We start from the raw sequence: 27,077 nt of genomic DNA, 5'->3' as shown, positions 1-27,077 counted from the left end.
CCTCACTGGAATTTGGAGCCCAAGAGAGACCTGCCTCTACTTCCTCCCTTTCACCTCAGCCTGAGACGGGACTGATGGAGGAAAGATGTTGGGGTCTGAAGCCAATGGTCAGGAAAGAATTCTTGAGACGTCTATGATGCAGAAAGGTGGATTTATTAAAGCCCAGGGGGACCAGACCTGTGGGCAGGAAGGGCTGCACTGGGGCCACGAGGAGCAGCTGACCCCACACTTTGACGTTGGCAGGGGGTCAGGGACAACAGGTGTCTAAGGAATTTTGGAAGCAAGGCCTCCAGGACCTTGATGGGCCAGCCATTGTCAGGAAAAGGTCATTCATCGGTGTCTAATAAAACCCCACCCATGAGACCCCCCCCCCCCACACACACACACAGATGTACATTGGTGGGTCATGTGCTTGGGGGATGACCCACAACCCGTGTCCTGGGCGGGAAGAGACAAAGGATGTCTCCAACGGAACTTTTTTTTTTTTTTTTTAAGATTGTATTTATTTATTTGACAGAGAGAGAGAGTGAGCAAGACAGCACAAGCAAGGGGAGCAGCAGAGGGAGAGGGAGAAGCAGGCTCCCCGCTGAGCAGCTAGCCAGCCGCCGCAGGACTCGATCCCAGGATCCTGACATCATGACCTGAGCCAAAGGCAGATGCTTCACCCCCTGAGCTCCCCAGGCCTCCCTCTGAAGGAATGTGTACCTGCTAAGGCAGATGCACAGGATTCCAGGGGTCCTGCCAAGACTGCTGCCCTCCCCTGCCCCTAGCAAAGTACCAACATCGAGGCCGCCCAGCTCCAGAGAAATGCCCGCCGAGGACTTGCCCGTGGGCTGCAGGCAGCAAGTAAACTTAATGCTTCTTTTGCTTTGCCTGAGAGCACATCAGGGATCGCCAGCGAAAACCTCCGGAAACGCTGTCCCCATCCCAGCCCCGCGAAGAGCCCATCAGCCTTGTGCGCTCGGAAGGAGGAAGGAGGTGGGAGACAAGGAGGTGCAGACCCTCCCTGGCCCGCTGCACCCCCCAAAGGATCGGTAAAAACACCACCACCTACTGGCCAGGGGGTCAAAACTGAAGCTTTATTACAATAGGTTTCATTATGTTCAGAACATCACCGGCAACTAGAAACTGGTATGCAAGGGTGGCTTTTGTAACTGAAGAGTAAATAAAATAGATCATGGAGTTGTAACAATATACACCATAAATATAAATATACACACGTATAAAAGTCATGCTCTGTCAATACTCTGTCCACATTCGGTCTCTGTGGCGGACCGAGTTCCAGGATGCTTCCAGGGTTTACGTGTGTCCCGTTAGTGATGGATGTTTCCAGAGAGCTGATGTATGGGCGACACGTTACAAATCTTGAAAAGGAAATGACGTATCACAGAGCAGTTTTTAAAACCTTTAATAATCGTTTGTTCTACAAAGAATGCGCATTTCTTAAATATTAGAAATGGTGAAACAAGGATGCTAGCTTACAGGTATGTACAGTGTACGGCTTTATACTTCAAAAATGCAGGAAGATAAATTATATATATATATATATATAATATGTGTATATATATATATATAATTTGAGATCTAATGAACAATTCAATATTGCTCTTGTTTGGTCCTGCTGTATTGCATGCATGCCCAGGGCACGCCCATGGCTTGTTACCAGATGGAGGAGAGATGGGAAGGGACAGAAGGGGCTCGTGGAACCCCATGCTTATCCCTGGAATGCCATCTTCAAAGCAATATTTGGAGTTTTGTGACGTACGGTGTGGCTCGGTCCAAAACCTCTGTGCCCATGTGCAACGTGGGACGGATCCTCTGGAACCACAGCTACATATTGAGGACGGGGCCACATACATGCTAAGCACATCTGATCCTGTGGAGCTAACTCCTCCTGGAGCCCTGAGACAACGGGGATCTCCTCAAAGACTATTTTGAGATAATCGTCAAACCCTCAGCGCAGTTCATAGAAAATCACAGCAGAGCAAAGACCTGCGGCTGAGGCATCAATGACCTTCCTATAGACCCACAGGCAAAGCACAAAGGAACAGAATGTGTCCCAAGCGCACTTCAATTTTCAACCATCTGAAGCTTCTCCTGTTGGTGAAGCTCTAGACATTCGATGTGAGAGGCAGAACGGGAACTGTGACTTGTATCTGTGGGAAAAGGACGCCCGGCAGAGAGACCTCACGCTTGGGAGCCTTAGGGACACGCAGCCCATGGCCAACCTCCAGCCTCCCACTGTAGCCACCAAGTCCTGTTTCTTCTTCCACTGAACCCACATCCAAATGACAAACTGATAACATCTTTCTGAGAATAGAAACAGAAAAAAAAATAGGGATAGGTTGGAAAATAAATGTTCTAGGAAGTTCACCAACTAGGTGTCACTGTAAAGGCTGTGGGGCGGCCACCACAGGGAGGGTACATGCATTGGGACTGGACAGGGCCTCAGGTCTGGCTGGGGCGTTCTGGGGTCCCTGACCCCACTGGCTCCCAGGCGACATCCATGCCCCCCTTCTTAGGGTGGCTCTAGTTGGCCAATATACGGGAAGACAGTGGGGCCGCTGATTCTCAAAGGTGCCTCCACACACGGACATATACCACAGGGGGACCTGCCAGCAGAGTATGGAAGATGAGCAAAAGCAAGGACATTTAATCACAAAGGGCTGATGAGGATATGCCGAGAGCAGGGAGGGAGCTCCTGGCTGCGGCAGGAGAGCAGAGCAGAACCAAAGAAGGTGCACACAAACGTCCCCAAGTTGGGGACCTCTCTGCTGAGGCTGGTGCAGAGGCCCCACAGCTGGGGGCTCCCCGTACCAGCCCAGGGCTTCCTCTGTCTGCCAGGCAGGGAGCACTGCTGGAAGGAAGATTCTAGAGTCCAGGCCAAGTGTGAGCTACACGGACTAGAACAAATAGGAGGACTCACAGGCTCTGTCAGTGGGAACTTTCTGGAAGCAGAGCCAAACCAGACTGGACAGAGCAGCTGAGTGGACTGTGTCCGGCCCACAACGGAACAGCTTTCCTGTCTCCAGCCACTGGCCACCGTCCATCTCGTCACCAGCATGCAGGAACCAGCAGGGGCCCTAATTTGGTCCAGAGGATCAAGGATGCACACAAGGTCACTAAGAGGAAAAGATAACTGTTTCCAGAGTGAACATGGCATCAAACGGCTCTTAGAAGACACTTCTGAGGGAGCATGCAAGATAATCTATTACTCGAGCACATTTTCCAGGAGTATACTTCTGTGATAGACAGATCATCAAAAACACAGTGAACAACTTCTGTTTCAAAGTATTTTGTTGAGGTGCAAAGTATGGCGTTTAGATACCCATGTGATTTAGAAAACGGATGTGCTTCTGGTCTTTGGGTGGCCTTTGTTGGCTGTTCCCCAGCTGGATACAGACAGAGTTACTGAAAAGAAGGAAACTATTTTGGAGGGAAAATAATTGTCTAAAATTAGCTACTTTAATTGCATTTATTTAAAATCTGAGGGGCTGGAAGAAGCATACCACTCATGGGTCAAAGGAAGGAAAATAAAGCACATTTCTAAAATCCTCAAGTGTAACACGCAGAGCCTTAGGGAGCTGCTCTAGTCACGTCAAAATATTCTCACTCCCACATGGAAGGGTCTCTGACCCAGCAGGACGCCCTTCGAGAACTCATCATTGTATGGGAAATAAATACTCCAAACGGGGATGGGGATGCCTGCTAACTAGGCCTAGTGAGGTGAGTGCATCCCCTTGGAGGGGCAAGGCTCCCCCGAGCCAGGGACCCGACAGTGAGCACCCTCGGGGGCGGAGGGGGATCCTGTGTCATTTTATTTGTGATTTTGCTAGAGAACCTGAAATGGAAGGAACTGCGTTGGCCTGGTCTCCTCGCCTCCCACCCCCGTCCCACCTCCAAGGATGACCAGCTCCGCCACCGGAGGGAAAGGCCCGGGCTGGGTGGGCTGTAGCTCTGGGTCACAGGCTGTCACATGCATGCAGAGGGGACCCACTCCCGCCCATACCAGCCCCACGCCTTCTCCAGGCACGGCCACCGGGGGCCATGGCTGGCGCCCGTGGCAGTCCCCTGTGCTGCCGGGCACACGGGTTTCCATCTGAGCCGCTGGGCAGAGTCCCTGATTCCAGAGAGGGGCGCTGATCGGAGGCGGTGTGAAATGCCCTCTCAGGGACGACAGGGCATATCTCTGTCAAAAGGCGATATTGAACACGTGGGCATCATACATGCTACCCTGACGACGGTGGTGTCACGTGGGGGGGGAAGGGGACAGAATGGGGGACACGCTGCGGCTTCTCCCACGGAAGGGTGTTCACATGACCACGCATTTGCCCTTGAGCTTTTCTTTCCTCTTCTGCTGCTTGCTCTTTTTCCCGTCGATCTGGAGGCTCACGGTCCTGCGTTTCTCCAGGTTGAGCAGCTCCTGGAAGAGCTCCTTCACGTTGTGGTTGAGCTTGGCGGAGGTCTCCATGAAGGCACACTTCCACTTGCGGGCCAGGGCCTCGGCTTCGCCACTCTCCACCTCGCGGTTGGGGCTCTCATCACACTTGTTTCCCACCAGCATGATGGGGATGCTCTCCACGTCCCCTTTGATCTCGCAGATCTGTTCGTAGATGGGCTTGAGCTCCTCCAAGGACTGCCGGCTGGTGATGGAGTAGACCAGGATGAAGGCGTGCCCCTTGGAGATGGACAGCCGCTGCATGGCGGGGAACTGGTGGCTGCCCGTGGTGTCCGTGATCTGCAGTGTGCAGATGCTCTTGTCACAGCTGATGACCTGCCGGTAGGTATCCTCCACCGTGGGGATGTAGCTCTCCCGGAACGTGCCCTTCACAAACCTCAAGACCAGCGAGCTCTTGCCAACTCCACCAGCTCCGAACACGGCCACCCGGTAATCATTGCTTTGTTCCGGCATGGTGCTTGAGAGCTCAGACTGTCAACCAGGAAGCACCTAGCAAAGGAACCAGATGTGTGAGAGTATTAGTTCAAAAAAAAAAATTTTTTTTTAATTAAGACAATCTCAAGAAAGATGGCTCTACCCTCTTTGATAGCTTAAAAAGAACTGGAGTGATGGATTTTGCTTTTGCTGTCCCGACATAAGAAAATTTGAATTTCATTTAAAAATTCTATCCTTCTATCTAAGTCCAGTAATTATGGGCAATCTCCAGTTTCCAATAGGACAGCCAATCTATTTAGTAGTTAACTGGAGTCTATTTCTCCTTCTTGGGCCACGACTGAGCATCCCTGTGCCTAGGGAAGAGGTGCCAAGTCAGGCCAAGGGAGGTGGAATCAAGGGAAGGTAAAGGAAAGATGGGAATTAACCACCCTCCCAACACACACACACACACACACACAAACACACACACACAATATCACCAAATACCCTTATTATTTTACACAAAATACTGTGAACATCCAAAATTCAGGTGATAACGATACATGATATTTTATAAGTACAGGGGGAAAGGGGAGGAGAATTCTATTAATATTTATTCAATGTTCACATTAACTCATGAAATCCTCACCACCCTGCAGCACTGGTGTCACTGTCCTTTTGCAATGAAATAACTGGAAACACATAAGGCACTGTGGAATGTCATGTCCCTGATTTCACACAGCTGGTAACAGGTGAGGGCTGGAAGGCAAACCAAGTGCTGCTGACACCCTCAGTGCCCCCAGGCCATGTGGACAGGGAAATGGTCTCAGAGGCTTGGGTGCTACTAAGGTCATGATGTAGAGGGGCTCATTGAGTAGCATGAGTGGACAGTCAACTAAGAAGCTTGCAGGGTCCTTTTGTTCAAATCAAATTTCAATCTAAATTAAGATGATTATAGGTACTTTATTTTTTAAGAATTACCAGGCATCAAGTGTTACCAAGATAACAGCATGGTGGGGCATCCAGTTCTGTGTGGGGCCCTCAGGAGAGATTTCACAGAAGGCTGGGTGAAGACGTTAAGTGATGAAAGGCACATCATCCAGAAGACGGTGCCACTTGTAGACATACAAGGGCAGGAACAGATCCAATGTTCAGGCCAGGGCACAAAGCTGATGGGCACTGATATCTGGGGCAGAGCTGGGCAAGCAGGTGAGTGGTGGCTCCATTAGTCAGGATGAAAGGCAGCAGAGAGAAGTAGGTTTGAAGAAGGTGATGAGGAGGCAGCTGTGATTGGGTCAGGTTTGTAGGACAGACATGAAGAGATAGTATCTGGTAGGTGACTGGGCTTTAGTCTGAAAGCGCAGCAGAGACATCTAGTCTAGAGTTAAATACTTGGGTCTCATCCACACATAAACAGCACTATAATAAGTAATAGTCAGCCAGAGGTAAGGCATGTAGCAAGAGAAGACAGAATGCCAAATCTGATATAAGAGAGCTTAGTGAGTTTTCTACTTGAATTTTCTGCACTGGACTTGCCTGCAGATGGAGAATAATGACAGCACCTTCTTCCCAGAGCTGCTAGGGGGGCACTAGGGAGACAAGACAAAACCAAGCACTTGGCACAGTTGGGAGCCCAAGCTCTCTGACTACATTTAGTAAGGACAGGGCCGAAAAGGGGGTCACGAAGGAGCAGTAGGAACAGGCACAAACTGGAGAGAAGGCAGCAAAACTCCAAGAAAGCAAAAGAAAAAAAAAGTCAAAAAGTCATGAGGGGGGGGATGCAGCTTAGTGTTTAGAAGGAAACTATAGCTTTGGACAGCTATGTTAAATGAGAACAGAGATCGAAAATCTGTAACCTAATCTCTGACCTTATAAGAGCAAACTAATTCCAAAGGAAGAAAAGAGTAGGAAAGATCCCATTACAGTAGAAGTTAGTAGAATAAAGAGTAGAAAAGCATTAGAGAAAAATCAACACCCTCAAAGTTGATCCTTTGAAAATATCAACAAAATTAACAAATTTTCTGCTAGACTGACCAAAGATGGGGGAAGACTCAAATTGTTAAGATCAGAAGTGAAAAAGGAGACATTACTACAGACCTTGCAGAAACATAAAGTGTTATAAGGGGCTCCTGTATGGTAACATGGTGACTGTATGGTAACATGGTGACTCTAGGTAGCTCAGGTGAGAGACCCAAACCACCAAAGCCGAATCAAGCAGAAATGGAAAATCTGAAAATATCTATAGCAGGACAGTGATCAAAAAACTATCCATAAGGAAAGCCAGGTCCAGAGCTTCATTGGGGAATTCCAGCAAACATTCAAAGGACTAATACCAACCCTTCACAAACTCTGCCAAAAAGTGGAATAGGAGAGAACACTTATCACTCTTTTTGAGGCCAATATTACCTTGATACCAGCTTGAGACAAAGATTTCACAAGTAACTACAGACCAGTATCTCTTATGAATGTATGCAAAAATCCTCAACAAAATACCAGCAAATTCAATCCATCAACATATAAAACAGATTGTACATCATAACCAAGTGGGATTTATGCCAGGAATGCAGTGTCATTTTAACATCCAAAAATTACTATAATATGCCATAGCAATAAAAGACCAAAAAATGATAATCTCAGTAGACATAAAAAAAAGAAAAAAATGGACAAAATTCTGCAATCATGATTTTTTTTTAAATTGACAGAGTTTACCACTTGATCATGATTTTTTTTAAGCAAATCAGGAATAAAAGGGAACTTCCTGAGCCAGAAAAAAAGGCATACTATGAAATACTGTAGCTAAGACAATACTTAATGATAGAAGGCTGGATGTTTTCTCCATGAGATCAGGAAAAAGACAAGAGTTCCCACTCTTGCAGCTTCTATTTACCATTTTCCTGGAGGTTTTTTTTTTTTTTAATTTTTATTTATTTATGATAGTCACACAGAGAGAGAGAGAGAGGCAGAGACATAGGCAGAGGGAGAAGCAGGCTCCATGCACCGGGAGCCCGATGTGGGATTTGATCCCGGGTCTCCAGGATCGCGCCCTGGGCCAAAGGCAGGCGCTAAACCGCTGCGCCACCCAGGGATCCCTTCCTGGAGGTTTTTTAACCAGGAGAATAAGTCAGGAACATGAAATAAAAGGCATCCAGATTGGAAAGGACAAAATGAAACTATTTATCGCAGAAGGCATACATAATCTTGTATATAGAAAATTTTGAGGAGTCTTCCAAAAAACAAAGGAGAATAAACTAGTTCTAAAAGGTTTTATTGGGGATCCCTGGGTGGTGCAGCGGTTTGGCGCCTGCCTTTGGCCCAGGGCGCGATCCTGGAGACCCCGGATCGAATCCCACATCGGGCTCCCGGTGCATGGAGCCTGCTTCTCCCTCTGCCTATGTCTCTGCCTCTCTCTCTCTGTGACTATCATAAATAAATAAAAAAACTTAAAAAAATAAATAAAAAAAATAAAAGGTTTTATCCATATGAAAGTCAACTGTATTTCTATACACGTACAATGAACAATCTAAAAACAAAAGTAAGAAACCAATTCCATTTATAGTATCATTAAAAAGCACAAGATACTTAGGAATAAATTGAATAAGGAAGCATGAACATCTTTCTGTAAAAATTAAAAAACACTGTTTAAAGAATTTGAAGACTTAAATAAATGGGAAGGCACCCATGTCTATGTATCAGAGGACTTAATCTTGTTAAAATGGCAATATTCCCCAAATCACTTAGGGATTCAGCACAATTCCCACAAAAAGCCCAACCGGCTACTTTGCAAGGACTGACAAGCAGATTGCAAAATTCACATGAAAATTCAATAGGCCCAGAATAGTGAACCAATATTGAGTTTAGAAGGGGCAGGGGCACCTGGGTGGTTCAGTGGTTGGGCGTCTGCCTTTGGCTCAGGTCATGATCCTGGGGTCCTGGGATCGAGTCCCACATTGGGCTCCCCACAGGGAGTCTGCTTCTCCCTCCTCTGCCTGTGTCTCTACCTCTCTCTGTGTGTCTCTCATGAATAAATAAATACAATCTTTTAATAAATAAAATAAAATAAAATAAAAACCTTAAAACAAACAAATGAAAATTGACATCATGCATGCACTTGGCTAAAAAAGATAAAGGTGACGCAAGACACATTTTTATCTGCACTGAGGCCCCCTTCCTTCCTTCACCAGCCTGTTTCTCTTTCCAGAAATAACCACCATGAAAAAGAATGGACACTCGGTTGTCACTTCCTGGTGTTCACCATTATAATTTTAGATAATGCACTCACTGCTTGAATCATGGATCTTAATGTCTTGACTTATTGACTTGGGACCATGTCTTTCTATGATATTTAGCACAATGCCTTCCTCCACTACCTATGTCTTGTTAGACTCTATTTTTAAAGTATATGCCAGTATTTCCAGGTATAACATTTACAATCTGCTCCAAAATTTATATCAAGTCTTCTGTAACTTCCCTGCAGGTCGTTTCCAAACCTTATCAAGAGACAGCATTAAAAGGCTTTCGTTCCAATTTTTCAAGGCCGAAGTAGAGGGTAGGATGGAACCCACCGAAGGAAAGTCATTGTCAATCAGACTTTGCTGACTGATGCATAATTTTCTGTAGGCATAGGTTTCGTTGGTTTTTTACCCCCTACTTGTTTTTGTTTTTGTTTTTGTTTTACCTTGGTAACTCCTAGTTGCCAGTTCTGGTATTTCAATTTATTATCACCTTCCTTGGATCCATTTTATGTTTTGATATAAACATTACTGATAAATTCTTATAGATGGCATTAAAATTACTGACTTCATGTCCTTCTTACCTGATTGATGCAACCCTGCAGCTAAACCAAGAGCAAATTATTTCTCCTCAGATTTTAAGTATAATTTGATTTCTAACTTGATCATCCAGAGATGTGAAATCCACGGCAGTATGATGCTCTTACCTCTGCAGGGAAGTGGGGATTTTCCCTTCTCTTTGGCAGGGGGAGGATATTCTCTCTCTTCTGGGAGTTACAACATCTCACCAGGATGTACCTAGAACTGCTTTTTAATTATGTTTTCGAAGGCTGAGGGAGGCTTTAAAAACCTGATCATTTTTGCAGCCTGGAGGAATTTCCTTCTATTTTTAAAAAGTAAATCATCCCAACCCCTATATCTTCTCTCTGTTTCTGGAACTCTTCTTAGATGATGGATCCAGTGTACCTATGCCTGACTTCTTTAGAATTTTTCCCCTTATATTTTCAGTCCCCTTTCTTGCACTCTGTTTTTGCCTTCCTCATAGCAGCACGTTCTTTCTTTCTTGGGGTGCCTGGGGGGCTCAGTGGGTTAAGCATCTGCCTTTGGCTCAGGTCATGATCTCAGCGTCCTGGGATCGAGCCCTGTGTCAGGGGGTCTCTGCTCAGTGGGATCCTACTTCTCTCTTTCCATCTGCACTCCTCCCACCCCCGCCAGCTTGCTCTATGTCTCTCTCTCAAATAAATAATTATCTTTTTTTTTTTTTAAAAAAAAGCACTTTCTTTCTTATCTCAAGAAAGGCAATACCACCCTGACTATCATCAAGAATGCTAATTGAGATTTGTTGCTGCGGTTCTTATCACTATCTGAGCTATCTCCGGTTCTGCTTGTTCATTGTGATCTTCTGTCTCATGATGTTGTTTTCACTTATGTCTGTTGGTCCCTGGCTGTCTCCTGATTTAGGCAAGAGTCACCACGATGGCTAGGAGGGGCAGATAGAGTGGGTTCTCTGGTTGCACAGATGCCCTGCATAGGATGACTGTCTGGAATAATATCTTTCTACTCTCTTTTTCCAGAACTTGTCTGGACTACATGGTGTCTCAGCCCTTTAGCACATCTAAAAAGCTTATACTTATACATTGACAAATGAGGGAAGAGATCAAAGAAAGGGAGTAAATGATACATCCCAAAGTATCATAACTTATGTGTCTTAAAGAAGTTAAAGTGAGACATTCTAAATACTGAAAATCAGGTTAGTGGTGCAGTATTATGATTTGTAAGAAATATACATTTGATCATTCAGATGATGAAAGACATTTTTTTATATATATTTGGTCTTCATCATGGTTCCTGGCTCATAGCTCCCCAAACCCTTAGCATTTCTTGAGTGAGGAGAGGATTGGGAGCATCTTTTATCACACTGTCTGGTCTCCCGAGCCATAAAAGTGAAATGGGTGTCTTGGTATTCATAAGGAGCCCCTTCCCACCACACCTTGGTTCGTGTCAATGAGGTGACCTTTGGAAAGCACCTAAAGACTAGGGGGCTGGTTGCCAGGGGAAGCAATCATAAATAGAGGCTTGGAACTTTCAGCCTTCCCCTCCTCCAACCTCCACGGAGGAGAGAAGGCACTGGAGGTTGAATCCTTTGCCAATGGCCAGTTATGTAATCAGTCATGACCATGTAATGAAGACATGGTAAAACCCCAAAAGGATAGGGTCTGGAGAGCTTCTGGGCAGATGCAGAGGTGGACTGTGGAAGCTCCACCACCTTCCCTATTCCTGACCCTGCACATCTCTTCCACCTGCTGTTCCTGAGCTCTCGTCTTACATGATGAACCACTAATTTACTAAGTAACACGCTTCCCTGAGCTCTGTGAGCCACTCTAGCAAATGAATCAAACCAGAGGAGGGGGGTGGTGGAAACCTCTGATTTATGGCCAGCCAGAAGTGCAGGTAACAGCCTGGACCTGCCACTAGCATCTGAAGCAGGGGGCAGTCTGCTTGTAGGACTGTGCCCTCAAACCTATGAAATCCGATGCCTTCTCTGGGTAGATAGCATCAGAAGTGAGATAACGTGCAGGGTACCCAGCTAGTACCTAGAGAAGTATAGGATGTGTGGGGGAACCTGCCACACCTCACTGTCACTGGATACAGAATTATGGGAGGTTATCCTAGCCTAGAGGGCCTAGACTCTAGGGAAAATGGACTTAGATTTCCTGAGTCACAGAAATTGGCTGTTCAAATACCCTTTGGGAGAAACAGCAGATTCATGTGAATGAGAAAAAAGGAGCATCTCAGGTAAAACCACAATCTTTACCTGTATTTTAGCCTGAATAAAGCCTGCTGCAAAAATAAATAAATAAATAAATAAATAAATAAATAAATAAATAAATAAATAAAAAAAATTGTTCAAACCACACAAAAATTAGAGATTAGAAAAATTCAGTTCATGAAGTGTGGGTGTTTGGAAAAGCCTGAAAATCTGGGTGCTCTCCTGCCATAAATCCTCACCAACGGTCTGAAATCAAAGGCACTCCCATCTCCTGAAGATTACACAGGTGCTCTCTGCCTGAATCTTGCCTTGGTTTTCCACAACAGCCTCTCCTCAAATAGATCTGTCTTTATTATAACACTTAAACTTCACTGTTAAACAAATTCCATATTTAAAGTCGGTACCTGAAAGCCTATATTTAACACTACAACTAATATGGGATGAATGGGTCACTGAAATGAAAATAACTATTACTGATTTTACAAGATAAATAAGGATATCTTGAAAATAAATTAGCTTTCAATGGAGCATAAATTCTCTAGGTACCAGAGTGTACTTCTATGTATTTTTAGAATCTCAATTTAATTAATGATTCATTTCATGGACCTTCCTAGCTGACCCTAAAAAATGACAGATTTGTTTGTTAGTGGGGAACATTTGCCAGATTGTAAAGAGTTAAACATCTATGGCTTATCTTTCCCCAAAGAAGTAGACTCCTTTTTCAGGAAGCTTGCTTCATGGTGTTCTGGAACATCCTGCCCTGCAATGTAAGGACAGGCATAGAAGCAGGTGACACATGTGCACCCAGATAATGGAGCGACCATTCCCTGAGGGGGGACCTCAGGTATTCATTGCAAGACTCATGATAGCTGCAAGAATGAAACAAGTGGAGAGACACCGAGACATGTCTTGGACTGGAAAGGTTACATTATTCTTTAAGACTTTCATTATTGAGAGGCAAGTAATCCCACCACTTAGGCACAGAAGAAAGATTTGCTAATGTTTGTCTGATGCAGTCCTCTGACCATCATGCTCAGAAATGCCAGAGAGCCATGAAACATGCATTTCGTAACACTTTTCACACTGCCAAGAGCTTGACTCTACTTGGGACACTTTCTGCTTGATTGCTTTTCTGTCCATGCAGGTACGGGAAATGAAAAGGCAAATCATGTGAATAAAAATACCATCATCACTCTGGTCAAAGGATCAGTTACCAAGGTGGTGCCGCAAGCTAACCCTGCAGGTGAGCAGACACCAAAGGATGAAGGCAGTGCGAACATGGGAACTCTGCGGACCAGGAGAAGGAAAGTGTTTGGTGCCAGGTGTGAAGGCTCAGTGTGCTGCCGTGGGCAGCCTGGGGCCTCCCTTCACCATAAGCCTGGTGAAATGGGGCTCTGTATATGTGTAGGTCATTAGGTGGGCTTCTAGATTTAGCCAAATACAACTTGACAAAATTGGCACGTGTCTAAGAAAGACTCCCTTAAACAATTGTAAACAACTTTGTTACTCATGCTTTCGGGGCCCTAAGAATTTTGCCAAATCCAAGGTCATGAAGATTCACCTCTATGTTTTCTTCTACAAGTTTTATGATTTTAGTTCTTATATTTAGGCCATTGGTCCTATTCTGGGATAAGTGGGATAAGCCAGTCACAAAAGGACAAATACGACATGATTCCACTAGAGTCCCTAGAGTAGTCTAGAGTAGAGAAAGAAAGTAGCATGGTGTGTGTACCAGGCTAGGGGGAGAAGGGGATGGAGAGCTAGTGTTTGATGGGGACAGTGTTTCAGTTTGGGGAGATGAAGAATCCTGTGGATGGATGGCGGTACAACAGTATGAACGTACTTAAGGCCACCTAATTGTACATTTGAAAACGATGAAAATGGTAAATTTTATGTTACCAGTATTTTAGCACAATAAAAATATATGATTGCAAGTAGAAACATTTCTATCAACAACAGAACCACACTTTAAAGACCACACTCACGACACGAGCACAACTAACAGCACTGGCAGGACAGAGAGGCCCTCTCCTTTCTCATCCACATCACACAGTAAAAGCTTTGAGTCTAATCTCATCTGACAAAACCAAACAAAAATCTAATTTCCTGAGAAGACCAATTAACATCTGCACCCGATTCCTGGTCCTAATTTTATATTGTATCAAAGGTGATGTTAAGCATCACTATTAGCCAGGGCATTTAAAACTAAGCCTGATAGCCGGTGTTGTTCAAAATGGTAGCCACTCCCAAGTGTGCTGCAGCTGGACTCTATACCAGACTTTGAACACATAGAATCAAAAAGAATGCTACTTTTTTTTTTTTCTTACACTGTGTATTTGCTGGTATGCCACACTTTGGAACAAATATCTATGTTTTTTTTGTTTTGTTTTGTTTTGTTTTTTTTTTTTTTTTAGCAACACATTGTTATAACTCATCCAATCCATTACACAATTTGACCATGATCTTTTAGAAAATTCTAAGAATCCTCTTCTAACTAATAGTGAAAAGCAAATAGCCACAAGCCATCAGAAAAATACTTATTTTCCTGCTGTGGCAAAATATGTAAAATAACATGCCAAAATGCACGGTGACAAACTGAAATGCGTTCCCTTCCGAGAATCCTACAGAAAGATGAATAAAAAAATAATGCATGAGGTGGGAAGAAACCCATATTGGAAATTTCAGAGGAGAAGATTGGCTATAGTTGAGCAAAAGTACAAATGTCTCAAACACACTTTAGTGCATCTATTATCTGCTATAATGATTCTCTTTCAATAATAAGATACTTTGGCACATCCTTTTTTCTCTCAGTGTTTGTCTGTGTTTTCTCTCCACTCTCTGTCTAGCATCAGTACCATAAAGGCAGGGTCCCTGTTGAATTCATTCACCAAGCACATCAATGCCTCTGACTCATCGCCAAACACATCAGAAACATTTAGCACATACTGAATGATTATCTGCTGTTGGAATAAATTTTTCTGAGCCAACCAAGGAAAACTGTACCTGAGAAGAAAAAATGAATTCTTTGAAGAAACAAAATAAAGTTTTGAAACATCAACATAAGACTTACCATTCATAGGTTGGCAATGTCAAGTGAAATAAAAATTTACTGAAGGATATATGGTAACATTATAGAGATAGAACCAGAGGTGCAGAATCTATTGCAGCATTCAGTACGTTCTTATGGCAAAGAAGTTGAAGCCAAAATCAGGCAGGAGTGACTGCATATCATGCATTTGGATATTTAATTTAATTTTATTTTTTCCCTTCACCTATTTCATCTACTCCCCTGCCCCTCCCACCTCCAGGCAGTTTATTCTCTGTATTAATGAATCTGTTGCTATTTGTTCAACTTTTTTTTTTCAGATTCCACATATGAGTGAAATCATACAGTATTTGTCTCTGACTTATATCACTTAGCATAAACTCATCTGTGTTGTCACAAATGACAAGATCTCATTCGTTTTTATGGTTAATATTCCATTGCGTATCTATCTATCTATCTATCTATCTATCTATCTATCTATCTATCTATCTATCTATCTATCATTTTAATCCATTCATCTGTCAATGGACACGGTGCTTTCATATCTTGGCTATTATAAATAATGCTGCAATGAACACAAGAGTGTATGTATCTTTTTGAATTAATGTTTTCATTTTCTTTGGGTAAATACTCAACAGTGAGATTACTGGATCATATGGTAGTTCTATTTTTACCTTTATGAGGAACTTCCATACTGTTTTCCGCAATGGCTGCACGAGCTTGCATTCTCACCAACAGCACACAAGGGTTCTTTTTGCTCTACATTCTCATCCACACTTGTTGTTTCTTGTTTTGATTCTAGCCATTGTGACAGGTGTGAGGTGGTAACTCACTGCAGTTTTGATTTGTGTTTCCCTAATGATAAGTGATGTGGAGAATCTTTCCATGTATCTGTTGGCCACCTGGATGTCTTCTTTGGTAAAACGTCTATTCAGGTTCTTTGTCCATTTTTTTTAACTTTTATTTATTTATTTATGATAGTCACAGAGAGAGAGAGAGAGAGAGAGAGGCAGAGACATAGGCAGAGGGAGAAGCAGGCTCCATGCAGGAAGCCCGACGTGGGATTCGATCCCGGGTCTCCAGGATCGCGCCCCGAGCCAAAGGCAGGCACTCTTTGTCCATTTTTAATGAGATTATTTGGGAGGGGTTTTGGTGTGACTTATATAAGTTCTTTACATATTTGGGATATTACCCTCTTATTGGATATATCATTTGCAAATATCTTCTCCCATTCACTATGTTGCCTTTTTATTCTGTTTATGGTTCCCTTTGCTGTGAAAAGACTTTTTATTTTGGTGTAGTCCCAACGGTTTTGTTTCCCTTGCCTGAGAAGACATGTCCATAAATATGTTGCATAGGCCAATGTCCAAGAGATTACTGCTTGTGTTTTCTTGTACTAGTTTTATGGTTTCAGGTCTCACATTTAGGTCTTTTATCCTTTTGAGTTTATTTTTCTGTATGGCATGAGAAAATGGTCCAGTTTCATTCTTTTCCATGTGCTTATCTCCAACTGGTATTTTTTTAATATGAAATAGGTACTTCTAGTTTATAAAAGGTAAGAACATATATGTTATAAATAAGGCAAGTATTTTAATATATACATATAAATAATATATAATAATAATATATAACATGAAAATTCAATCTTTAAGATACAGCAAATTCTTTAACATACTTTATAAGGAGATAAGATGCAACCACAAAAATACTGTCTACTGTAGGATGGCTTACTAATTACCTTGTAGCAAGGAATATATATGTTGTAGAATTAAAAGGCAAGTCATGTGTCTTTTATACAAAAAGCAAATGTTCTAAATTCATTGCCATTTTCTGTATGGCAGACAGCTTTGAGTAGTAGGCCATATGGTAGGTATTTTACAAAACTAAGGCTACTTCCTCTCTCTCTAATATAAAGATGAAATTGTAAACATGAGAGACACCATACCTCCTTTGGAAAAACAACTGTCCTATGGAGATAGGATATTTTGAAAAGAGATGCATAAAAACGCTCCTAGGAGCATTGTCACTATGATGGTGACATAGGTTGCTCCTAGGACATTACCAGTGGGAATCTGTGAATAGAAAATCAGAACAAATCAATTACCAGTAAGGGGATTGAATCCCTAATGGAAAATCTCCCAATGAAGAAAAGCCCAGGACCAGATGGATTCACTAGTGAATTTCAAGGAGAATTTGCAAGTGAATTGATACCAATCCTAAATCTCTACCCCCCCCCCAAAAAAAAATGAAAGGGAGGGAACATTCAAACTCATTCTATGAGGCCAGCATTATCCTGATCCCAAAACCAGAGAAGGATGCTACTGGAAAAGTAAATGACAGACCAATAACCCTGATGAGTATAGATGCAAAAATTCTCAGTAAAATACTAGCTAACAGATTTCACCAGCACATTATAAGGATCGTTGACCTTAATCAAGTATGATTTATCCCTGGGATAGATACAAAAAATGGTTCAATGTATGCAAATCAATCCACCTGATAGATCACATTAATAGAATGAAAGAGAATAATTACTTGATCATCTCAATAAATACAGGAAAAGCATTCAACAAAATTCAGTATCCACTCATGATAAAGAACATATAACAAATTAGGCATAAAAAAAACGCATCTCAACATAATAAGACCATCTATGACAAGCCCACAGCTAACATTATGCTCAATGGTGAAAGGCTGAAAGTTTTGTCTAAGATCAAGAACAAGACAAGGATGCCTGCTGACACCACTCCTATTTGACATCGTACTAGAAATTGTAGACAGAGTAATTAGGCAAGAAAAAAAATAAAAGGCATTAGGATTAGAAAACAAGAGGTAAAATGGTCTCTATTTGAAGATCACATGATTTTATAGAGAGAAAATCCTAATGACTCAACCCTCAGGCGAGTCACTGCAGCAGCCTCCTAAGCAGAAGGCCCACGTCAGCCGAAAGCTGCTCTAATCAACTCCCCGAAGGCACCAGATCTTGTCATCCTTGTACTCAAATCCCTCCACAGGCCACTCTGTCTCTGTGAGAATAGCAGCTAAAGGGGCTCAACCCCCACCCTTGCCTCCTGCTGCTTCTCCCCTAGCTCACTCCAGCCACCTTTGTTTCCTCATTGCTACTTGGACAATAGCTCCATGTTCCTGCCCCAGGGCCTTTGCATTGGCAGTTCCCTTTCCATGGACCACTCTTCCCCACTCCTCACCTTCTGCAGACCTATGTCTAAATACCACCTTCTCAACAAGACCCCGACCACACTAACTCACTGCAGCCCTCATAGTCTGTAACCTCTTCCCATCTTATGTCTCTCTAGAGCACATATTCTCTCCTGACATGCTATGCAATTTACTTCTTAAAAATTTGTGTTCACCTCTACTATACCATAAGCTCCATGGGGGCTTTTCATCGGCTCCCTCACTCTGTCTCCTCAGTGCTTGCACACCCTCTGGCCCATAGGAGGCATTGATAAGAACCTGCTCAGAGTGTGAATAAACCTGTAATGAACCAATGGGGAGGGCCAGGCTCAGCAAGGTGCCAGGAATAGAGATCTCTGGGGGCTAGGATGGGGGTCATCTCTATGTGGCCATGCAATTACAGATGGCATGTGCCTCTTGGGTGGCTGAGCAGCATGGCAGACGTGGCTTCCCCGGCTGCAGTTGCAGCATCCTGTGAAGCGGGCCACCACCTCAAGGACGGGGCGGGGCTGTTGCCTGTGCTGGGTGGTCCCTGGCCCTCTGCCCCTGGCCCTGGCCCTCTGTTCCTGGCCCTGTGCAGCCCCTGAGGGAGACCTCTCCTTGCATCCGAAGCTCTCTACCCATAGCCCTCCAAATACCAAAGGCTGCAAGAGGGAAGCGGGGTGTGGCGAGGTTGGACAGGAGGCATAGAGGGCCACGCGCGTTTCAGAGGGCAGCCACGGCCCCCGAGAGGAGCTGGCTCCAGTGAGACAGCGCACGGGAAGTCGAGTATCACGAGTGGGGCCTAAACCCAGTCAGCTTAGACCAGACGGGCAGCTATAGGCAGGTGCTGGCTGGTTCAGGAAGGGGCACAGATGTGGAGCTAAGGGAAATAAAGCGTCAAGGGAACCTGTAAGGCTTCCAGTGGCAGAACCTGAGAGACAGGGTCTGATCCTCTCCTGAGAGCAGGTTGGGCCAAGGCCAGGCTGGAGGGCGAGATCACCAGCAGGACTTCCCGCAGAGTGAGCTGCAAGTACATCTGTGCTGTGTGAGCAGGTAGATAACGTGTCCAGGGCCGGCTGTAGGGTGGGGACCGTGGTGACTAGGGCCTGAAGCCCCGGAGCTGCGAGGATGGCAGAGGGCTCCAGGGTCGCAAGCTGGGGGCGGCAGTGGGCCTGCAAAGCATCACAGGGAGCCTCAGAGGGTGAAGCTGAAGACAGGGCCAGACAGTATGGACTGGACGGAGGCAGTGGGACAGATGAGAGCCCCTGGGGAGCCGGCAGGAGTGGTCCCGATGGAACACGAGGTGCAGCTCAGGAACGTGCCCTGGGGCCTTGGCTGTGAAATGAGGGATGATTGCAACTTGGTGGCTGAATGACACCCAGTTTGGGTTTTTAAAAATTAATTTGAAAATAAATAAATAAAAAATAAATAAATAAATAAAATTAATTTGAGGATACACAGACACAAACATGTATACTTATCAGCAGGAAGGGAACAACTGAAGAGAGCAGCAGGATGAAATGTGAGTCCTGGGAGAGCAGTGGAGTAAGTGCACTGAGCAAGCACGCTGCAAGGACAGGACGCTGTGGACGCTGTGGGGAGAGGGAACTCCCCACGTCCCTCAGGAAGGGGAGGGTTCCTGAGACTGTCACTGTCATGTGGAGCTTCAGAGGAGAGGAGGGAAAGACACAGGTCTCCTGGGTGACACCATGAGGACCAGTGCTGTGGGGCCAATGCTCTTGGTGAGGGAGGAAGAGCATCAGAGGTCAGAAGTGGACAGGATGAGCCCAGGCAAGGGTGTGGAGTCAGGAGTTGTGAACCAATAACAGATCTTTATCTGCATCTGCTCTACAGTTACCAAGCAGGTCAGCAAAACGTGCCATAAAAATCTGTAGCCACCAACGTGTCTAGGATCCAATGACAGGTGATGCTGGACAGTCCTTGGCACCACCTGTCCTCAGCAGGCTTCCAGTCAAGGCCAGGACACCCAGATCCTTGCAGAGACAAACAGACTAGAGTGACAAAAATGCCAAGCAGGGGATATTCTTACATACGCAGAACAGCCTGAATTCAGTGACAGAGGCGGGACTGCCCATGGGGAGATGAGCTCAGCCAAGGAACAGAAGGAAAGAGTTGGCAAAAGAAGGAACGCAGTCCTAACCAGAATCAAAAGAGGGAGTCCCTGCAGGCCCGGCTCAAAGAGCAAGATGTAAAGGAAAAAAAAAATCAATATTTTAAGATTAATTGGAGAGTGTGCACACCAGGTGAGCTAGACAGGGCTGAGCCTGGAGGCGAGGAGCACGGAAGACAGCGGGCTCTGTGCCAGTTTGTGCAGGAGGACAAATCTGACCCAGCGTGGGAGCAGAACCTGTGAGATGCTCCCCAGGTAACCACCACCCGCCCCAGCAGCCCCGGGAATCCCGACCCTTCAGCAAGTGTGGAGAGGTCAATCCTAGACAAGCTACGTCTTCAAAACACCTCTGATTGAGGTTTTAGCAGCCCCAACGTGCAGATGCGGGACCCGAGCCTCCGGGTGGTTGCAGCAGTGCTAGGAAGGGGCGGACCCTGCATCTCAGCTCAGGTGTAGCAAACCCAGGAAGGCACCCCAGCTGATCCAAGTCAGCAACCATGGGACCAGGGGCTGAGGATGCTAAAATGGTGTGGAAGGAAGCTGTCGATGGGATAACATATAACATTGCCAAGCAACCCTCAGAATGGCCTCCTGTTCACGTTAAAGACGGAACAGCCATGTTAGGCAGCTAATAACCGACGGCTGTGCGTTTTCTGACTCAATAGCCAGAAATAGCTCTCTGCCAAGAGCAGAGATCTGATGGAACAGGAGGGTAGGTACCCAAATAGCACGCACACTGAGCGGTCAACAGTAAGGGCCAACATTATCATCGGGTGTGGATACGACGGTATCTAGTCAGAGGGGGATGGAGAGCGAGAGATCGCTACTGAGTGAGAGAAAGCCAAATGGGACTATTCCACGGGCTTTCTGTAAATCGCGGGGGACAGCTCACAAGCAGGGGACAGTGAGACAGCCCAGTGATACCATGCACACTGGGAGGGGATAGGTAGCTGGGTAGTGTGGTTAGGAAGGCCTGTCTAAGTTCGTCCAAAACAGGAAAATGCCACTGAGCTGGATTCTTGATGTGGTCGAGCCGAGTGAGCTGCTGGCTCTGCTCGGGATGCAGAGACCTGGACACTGATCAACCTTGCCCAGTAGGGGCTAAAGATAAATCCCACATCGAAAGTTCTAGGCGTGGGACACCTGGGTGGCTCAGAGGTTAAGCATCTGCCTTTGGCTCAGGGTGTGATCCCAGGGTCCCGGAATCAAGTCCCACATAGGGCTCCCTGCACGGACCCTGCTTCTCCCTCTGCCTGTGTCTCTGCCTCTCTCTCTCTCTCTGTGTGTGTGTCTCTCATAAATAAATAAATAAGATCTTTTAAAAAAAAAATTTTAAAGAAAGAAAGTCCCAGGTGTGCTCCAATAAGGCCATCGGAGGGTGAAGGTGACATAGGAAGGACGCTCTCCCCCTCTAAGAGCTCCTCTGTCTGAACCCTCAGGAGCACATGGACCCTTCTGGAGCTCAGCCTCAGAGGGATGGGAGGAGAGAGGGGGAAGTCCTAATGAACAGTCCTGAATTCTCTTACTTCTTCAGAAAAGCAACCACTTTTCAGACATCAATTAGCTTTAGAAGAACACTGCACAAACTCCTTTCATACAAACTCCTTTCTCTTCAAACCTCCTACCCTGGTTCCGAGCCAGCCAGCCGTGTGTTAGAAATGGCCCCGTGCCCCTCCGTCGCTCATTGACCACCAAGGCTATCCAGGGGCGGGGTGAAGAAAGTGACATCTTTTCATGAAGATCACTCGTTTTTTTGGGCTTCAAGAAGTCAGAATTCACGAGTCACTCAATTATAAAGCATTCCATTTCACCCAACTTTATTTAATGGTGTCAAAACAGACAGAAGTATGGAAAATACACATACCAATGAAGGGTAAGTTGAGAAGATTCACGAAGCATCTTCAATCATGCAGTATATACTAGCTCACTCACCGTTTATTGATTTTACAATGGATTTGCTGTTACCTGCCCACCAGTAAAGGAATTTAAATATGAAAATTGAATGATCTCCTGTGGGACATGGGGACGCAGTGGCTGACGTCTGCCATCAGGGATTGGACTGAGGCAAACAGGACTTGTGCAAAATGGCAACACCCACCACCACGATGGCTCGCTTTGTTCCTGCTACGGTACATCTCTAGGTTGCATGTGGGTTGAATTCCTCAAGTCTCTTCACTGGTTAATTTTCAGAGAACCAGGTATTTGACTCAGGTAGCTGACCCAGCAGGTTATTTGACCCAACCCTCCTGTTTTACTGATAGAGAAGTAAAAATAGGTTTCAAGACCACACAACTAGCTAAAGGTAAGGAAGGGTAGGACATGGGTCTTATAGCAATTTGAGATTATCTGTATATTTATTTTTGATAGTGTTTAATTTAATGGTTTAATGGCTCCTAACCTGTCAGCTTTTAAATTGCCTTGTCAAAAAGTTTACTTTCCATAGCCACGCTAGCCGATACAATAGTCACTACTTACATATGCTATTGACCTCTTAAAATGTAGTGAATCCAAATTGAGATGTTCCATAAGTGTAAGACGTAGCATGGAAAAAAAAACCCATTTGTAAAGTATCTTATCAGTATTCTGTATCAATTACATCTTTAAATGGTCATTTTTGACAGATTGGGTTAAAGAAAATATATTATCTAAATTTATCACACTGGTTTATTTTTACTTGTCTAACTTGATTTCTAGGACATTTGAGTTTATACATGTGGCTCACGCACTTTATTTACATTGAACAGTGCTGAGTTATAGGAAAACACTTCACTGCATTAAGGACAGAGCTACAAGGAATCTTTCTTTCCTGAATTTGTCAATGGTGAGAGCGAAGCAAGAGAGGATGAGAGAGCACCTGCTCCGGGCACTCTGGAGAACCCTCACCTGGTGAAGGAAGGGAAACTTGCAAGATTCATAATGAAATAAAAACTAAAGCATAACATGAAGTCAATTAAACAACTTGAGGCTAATCCTTAATTGTGCACGCACGTGCAAATTTAACCTGCAAAACAACATCGGCAATCATGACAGTGTGACAACCATCTCCTTCCCTTTTGATTAAGAGCAGGTATTTTCCTAGAAAAAGCATAACCAAAAACAATGTCCTAGAAACCAGCTGTGTTTTTAAAGAGACATCTGTCCTCTGGAAATAGCCACACTGGACAGACAGACAGACATCCAACCCCCTTATAGGTGAGAATGGGACACAAAGTTACAGGGCAGCACTGAGCCCTTTCTAACTTAAAACAGTTTGCAGGCAACTGCTCCCCCCCCCCAGAAAAACCAAATGCTCCTCTTTATAACAAAGAAATTTTTTTAGTGCAAAACTTCACTGCATTCATCTTGGGGGCTTGGGGGTGTGTGTGTGAGAATGACGACTTTGTCCAAATTAATAAGGTTCATTACATGTCAACTATGGCAACAAAATTAGAAGAGGGAACAACACGTGACTATCGGCACAGATGCACTCTCTTTTTGACAAAGAACGCTTGCTATTTTATTTTTCAAAGGGTTTTAATTTTCAGTGTGATGTGCAGGTACCCGGGGAGAGACAGCATCCATGGGCTGCTGGCAATGCCAGATTGCCAGACACAGGCGCAGAGGCACTCCCACAACTCGGAATTCAATTTGGGTTGTTTTCTGAGTCTCTCCTTAGGAACAAACTATGAAAGCTGCCACAAGAAAAGATTCTGGAGGCTTCTGCAATAACTGTGCACCTCTAATTGCCGTCTGCAGAAGTAGCCCAGGAGGAAGCAGGGATTCCAGGCGCTGTGAGACAACCGCCTCTCCCCACTCCCTTCCCTGAGCTCCTGGGGATCTCTCGCCCTATTACCAAAATAACCATCATGTGTTAAAGGGGGTAAAAATGCTTCCCCTGCCTCGTCCCTCCTGTTCCTGCAAGATGAACCATGGGGCTTCCAATGCCTCAGCCCACAGGAACTGTGGGCTCCTGCAATTCCACAGACAGAACTGTTGACAATTTGCAATTTCAGGCAACGACAAAAAAAAAAAAGAAAGAAAGAAAGAAAAGAAATAGTATTATCCACCGCCCCCTCCCCCGGGGAAAATCTGTTAAATTTATTCTAATGTTACCCTCCCCTTGTCTCTCCCTCCCTCTCCACCTCTTCAAATCCAAATGCCACCAGAAAAGAAGCACATTTGGACTGATCTGGAATGTAAGATGCTCCAGCTTTTTATGGTTACCTAGAACAATCTTCCCTACAAATAATATTTTACAGCTTTTTAGTTCGACGCTGGAGCGGTCCCCTACGCTAAGACAAGCTTCTCCCTTGGAAGGGGGTCGCTGGAAAGTTGATAAGGGCAGAGATGTAGAAGACACCCCTGAGGAAGGAGCGCTGTGTCACTGCACAGCTGGAGAGGCTGAACCCACCAGACGCTGCATTTCACGGGCCAACGGAGAGGACTCCCAGAGCACAGGGCTTGCAGTTTAAAAGTCTCCCAAACCCCCAAGAATGAGCACTGGAGTTCTTTAAAGGAGCAAACCAGCATCCACCCCCCCGCCCCCCGCCCCGGCCGGACGGGTTCCCGCAGGGCGAGCAGCAGCAGGGCTTTGCAGGGAGCGCGGGCCGGCAGGAGTCCTTGTCATCTCGGAGCAGCCCCGTCCGCACACCTGCAGGCGGGCTGCGGCGCCTCCCCCGCGCCCGCCTAACACCTGGGAGCCGGGAGGGCCACCTGGACAGGCCACGAGCCCCCGTCCTGCAAGAGGAGAATTACAATCTTCCCGCCGGGTCTCAGCCAAGCCCGTCAAGGGCTGCGGTGCGGTCGGGGAAAACATGCTGAGCCACCGGCGGCCCTAACGCGCTCTGCATTTTCCTCACCTGGGACCACAGCTTGGAGGACTTGGGCAAACCCACTCCGTCAACTTCACCCTAGAAACACCTGCCCCACAGAATTCCCGAAAACACCAACTCCCGCGTTGGAAGAAAGCCCGCGTCGGGTACGGACGTGCTTCTCCAGGGAACACGCTGGAGACGGAGAGCGCCCAGGCGCACCCCCGCCCCGACGCGGACGCAGAAACGCAGCTCCCTCTCCACCCCCCACCCGGGGCCAACTCCAGGATCCCGATCGCCTGCTCGCCCTCCCGGAGGGCGGCAATCCCTTTCCCGGGGCTCCCCGACCGGGATGCCCGGGGCCGTCGGCGCCCCAGTGCGGACGCGGCGAAGCCCCAGCAAGGGAGGGGCGGGGGGGGATCGTTACCTGAGGAGCCGCGCAACTCTGCGCCCAGCCTCTCCCGAGCTCAGCTCGCCTGGCGCAGGACAGGGCGGCGCAGGCTGTGCGGCTGCGGGCTCCTCCCGAGGCAGGCGGGGCGCGCGCTCCCTCGCGCCGCCGCCGTGACGCTGCCGTCAGCTGCCCGCCCGCCCCGCGCCCCGCGCCCCGCGCCCCCGGCACCTGCGCCCCGCGCCCCCCGCACCCCCCGTGCCCCTGCGCCCCCGCGCGCCCCGCACCTGCGCCCCGCGCGCCCCGCGCACCTGCGCCCCCGCGCCCCCCGCGCACCTGCGCCCCGCGCGCCCCGCACCTGCGCCGCCCGGCGGGCCGCTCCTCCTGCCGCTCCTCCTGCCGCTCCTCCTGCCGCTGCCGCTGCCGCTGCCGCCGCTCCCCTCGCTCCCCTCGCCCCGTCTTCAGTCCCCGACTTCTGAGCCGTGCCAGCTGCTGCAGCGGCCGCCGCTTTTGCTCGAATGGCGCCTGCTCGCCTCCAAAGAGCTTTTAGGTGCCACCTACTGCATGCTCCTGGAATCGGTGGCCGGGACTGGAATTTTCTGAGAATTCAATGAATTACAATCATTCCATGGAAAGTGCACCAGATTCTTTTGTTTTAGATCCGTCGCATCACCAACGGGGGTCCCCACGAGCCGCGTAAGCTTTTCTTTCAGGGCCCAGATACCAAGTGAAGCACCTACTGATTGAGAGAGGGCCGCGCCGATACGGATTAGTACATTCCCATTTAATAGACTCCTGTGACAATCACCGTGGACCATCTCCGGCCAGAACTGCCTCCCCCCCCCCCCCCCCCAGTAGTTCCACATTAGCGACTGCAGGAAATAACCAGGTTTATTTTCCGACAGGCATAGACCATTTTGTCTAAGAAGCATTGATCAGAAACAGGTGAATCAGCAAGAAATGAGATTTATGGCTCACAATGCTGTGCCAACACTTTTTTTAAAAATGCTTGCCTGTAACACTGATGGAATGTTGAATTTAAACTACAGGACTGAGGAACATTTTAACTCCCTATTATAACTCATTCTTTTTTAATACCAGTTTTTCCAAGAGACTTGGGCAAGTGTTTTGTTGTTCTTTAAATTTGACTTAGCTTATAGAATCCCATTTACCTGTTCTCAACCTGTCTTGAGTTTCTTTATCATTTCAAATTACCCTAATCTTTGATGTTCACTTACAAAGCACATTTCCTGCCCTCTTATTCACAGGAAATATTTTTTTTTAAATCTTACTTAGAATGATAATTATAATCCAGAAAACGTATTTTTACCACTAGTTCACCCTAATCCTGACCTAGAAGCTAAAGCCATTGGAATAGGAAAAAAATAAAAAAAAAGATACACACCATTTTTGTCAAAGTCATTGAAGGCCACTATGGGCAAATCTACCCCTATTTTAATGATGCAGGAAAGCGGGGTGGCCTCTCCGTCTAGGTCTCCTCTTTGGTATAAACAGATGGCCAATAGGAAAGCCATCTCAGGGGAGGGCTCAGGTACCCTGATGATGAGTCTGGGCACTGCCTACCTCCATTTCTGGAATCTGAAAGTACCCAGGCTAACAAAATAAGATGTGGTTTTCCACAACAACCAAAAATGTAGGTTACCAGGTTAAAT

General features: G+C 46.1%; 1 protein-coding gene and 1 long non-coding RNA gene across 6 annotated transcripts; one reads left to right on the top strand and one right to left on the bottom strand.

The window, feature by feature from the left end:
• Positions 1-1,058: 1,058 nt before the first annotated feature.
• Positions 1,059-26,125, bottom strand: DIRAS2 (DIRAS family GTPase 2). 4 transcript variants are annotated; one of them, XM_072841229.1, is made up of 2 exons: positions 25,741-26,125; positions 1,059-4,948 (listed from the first exon to the last, which is right to left on the bottom strand). In XM_072841229.1, exon 2 carries the CDS (start codon positions 4,910-4,912, stop codon positions 4,313-4,315), a length of 600 nt encoding a protein of 199 aa, XP_072697330.1. In that variant the 5' UTR covers positions 4,913-4,948; positions 25,741-26,125; the 3' UTR covers positions 1,059-4,312. The 4 variants fall into 4 exon arrangements, with proteins under 4 accessions (XP_072697330.1, XP_072697320.1, XP_072697314.1 ...); XM_072841219.1 differs by having other exon boundaries at positions 25,763-26,121; XM_072841213.1 differs by lacking the exon at positions 25,741-26,125 and adding an exon at positions 25,444-25,578.
• LOC140641407 (uncharacterized) lies at positions 11,178-23,449 on the top strand. 2 transcript variants are annotated; one of them, XR_012037917.1, is made up of 3 exons: positions 11,178-11,281; positions 13,017-13,115; positions 22,921-23,449. It is a non-coding gene; the product is annotated as an uncharacterized lncRNA (long non-coding RNA). The 2 variants fall into 2 exon arrangements; XR_012037916.1 differs by lacking the exon at positions 22,921-23,449 and adding an exon at positions 14,719-14,935.
• Positions 26,126-27,077: the final 952 nt, after the last annotated feature.

Source organism: Canis lupus, chromosome 1 (genome assembly GCF_048164855.1).
Source record: "Canis lupus baileyi chromosome 1, mCanLup2.hap1, whole genome shotgun sequence".
NCBI classification, from domain to species: domain Eukaryota; kingdom Metazoa; phylum Chordata; class Mammalia; order Carnivora; family Canidae; genus Canis; species Canis lupus.
The sequence above is the reverse complement of the archived record's forward strand: the minus strand, read 5'-3'. Positions and strand labels throughout refer to the sequence as shown.

Excerpts from the sequence above, each read along its gene's own strand:
- DIRAS2 (XM_072841229.1), bottom strand. The coding sequence starts at position 4,912 with ATGCCGGAACAAAGCAATGATTACCGGGTGGCCGTGTTCGGAGCTGGT.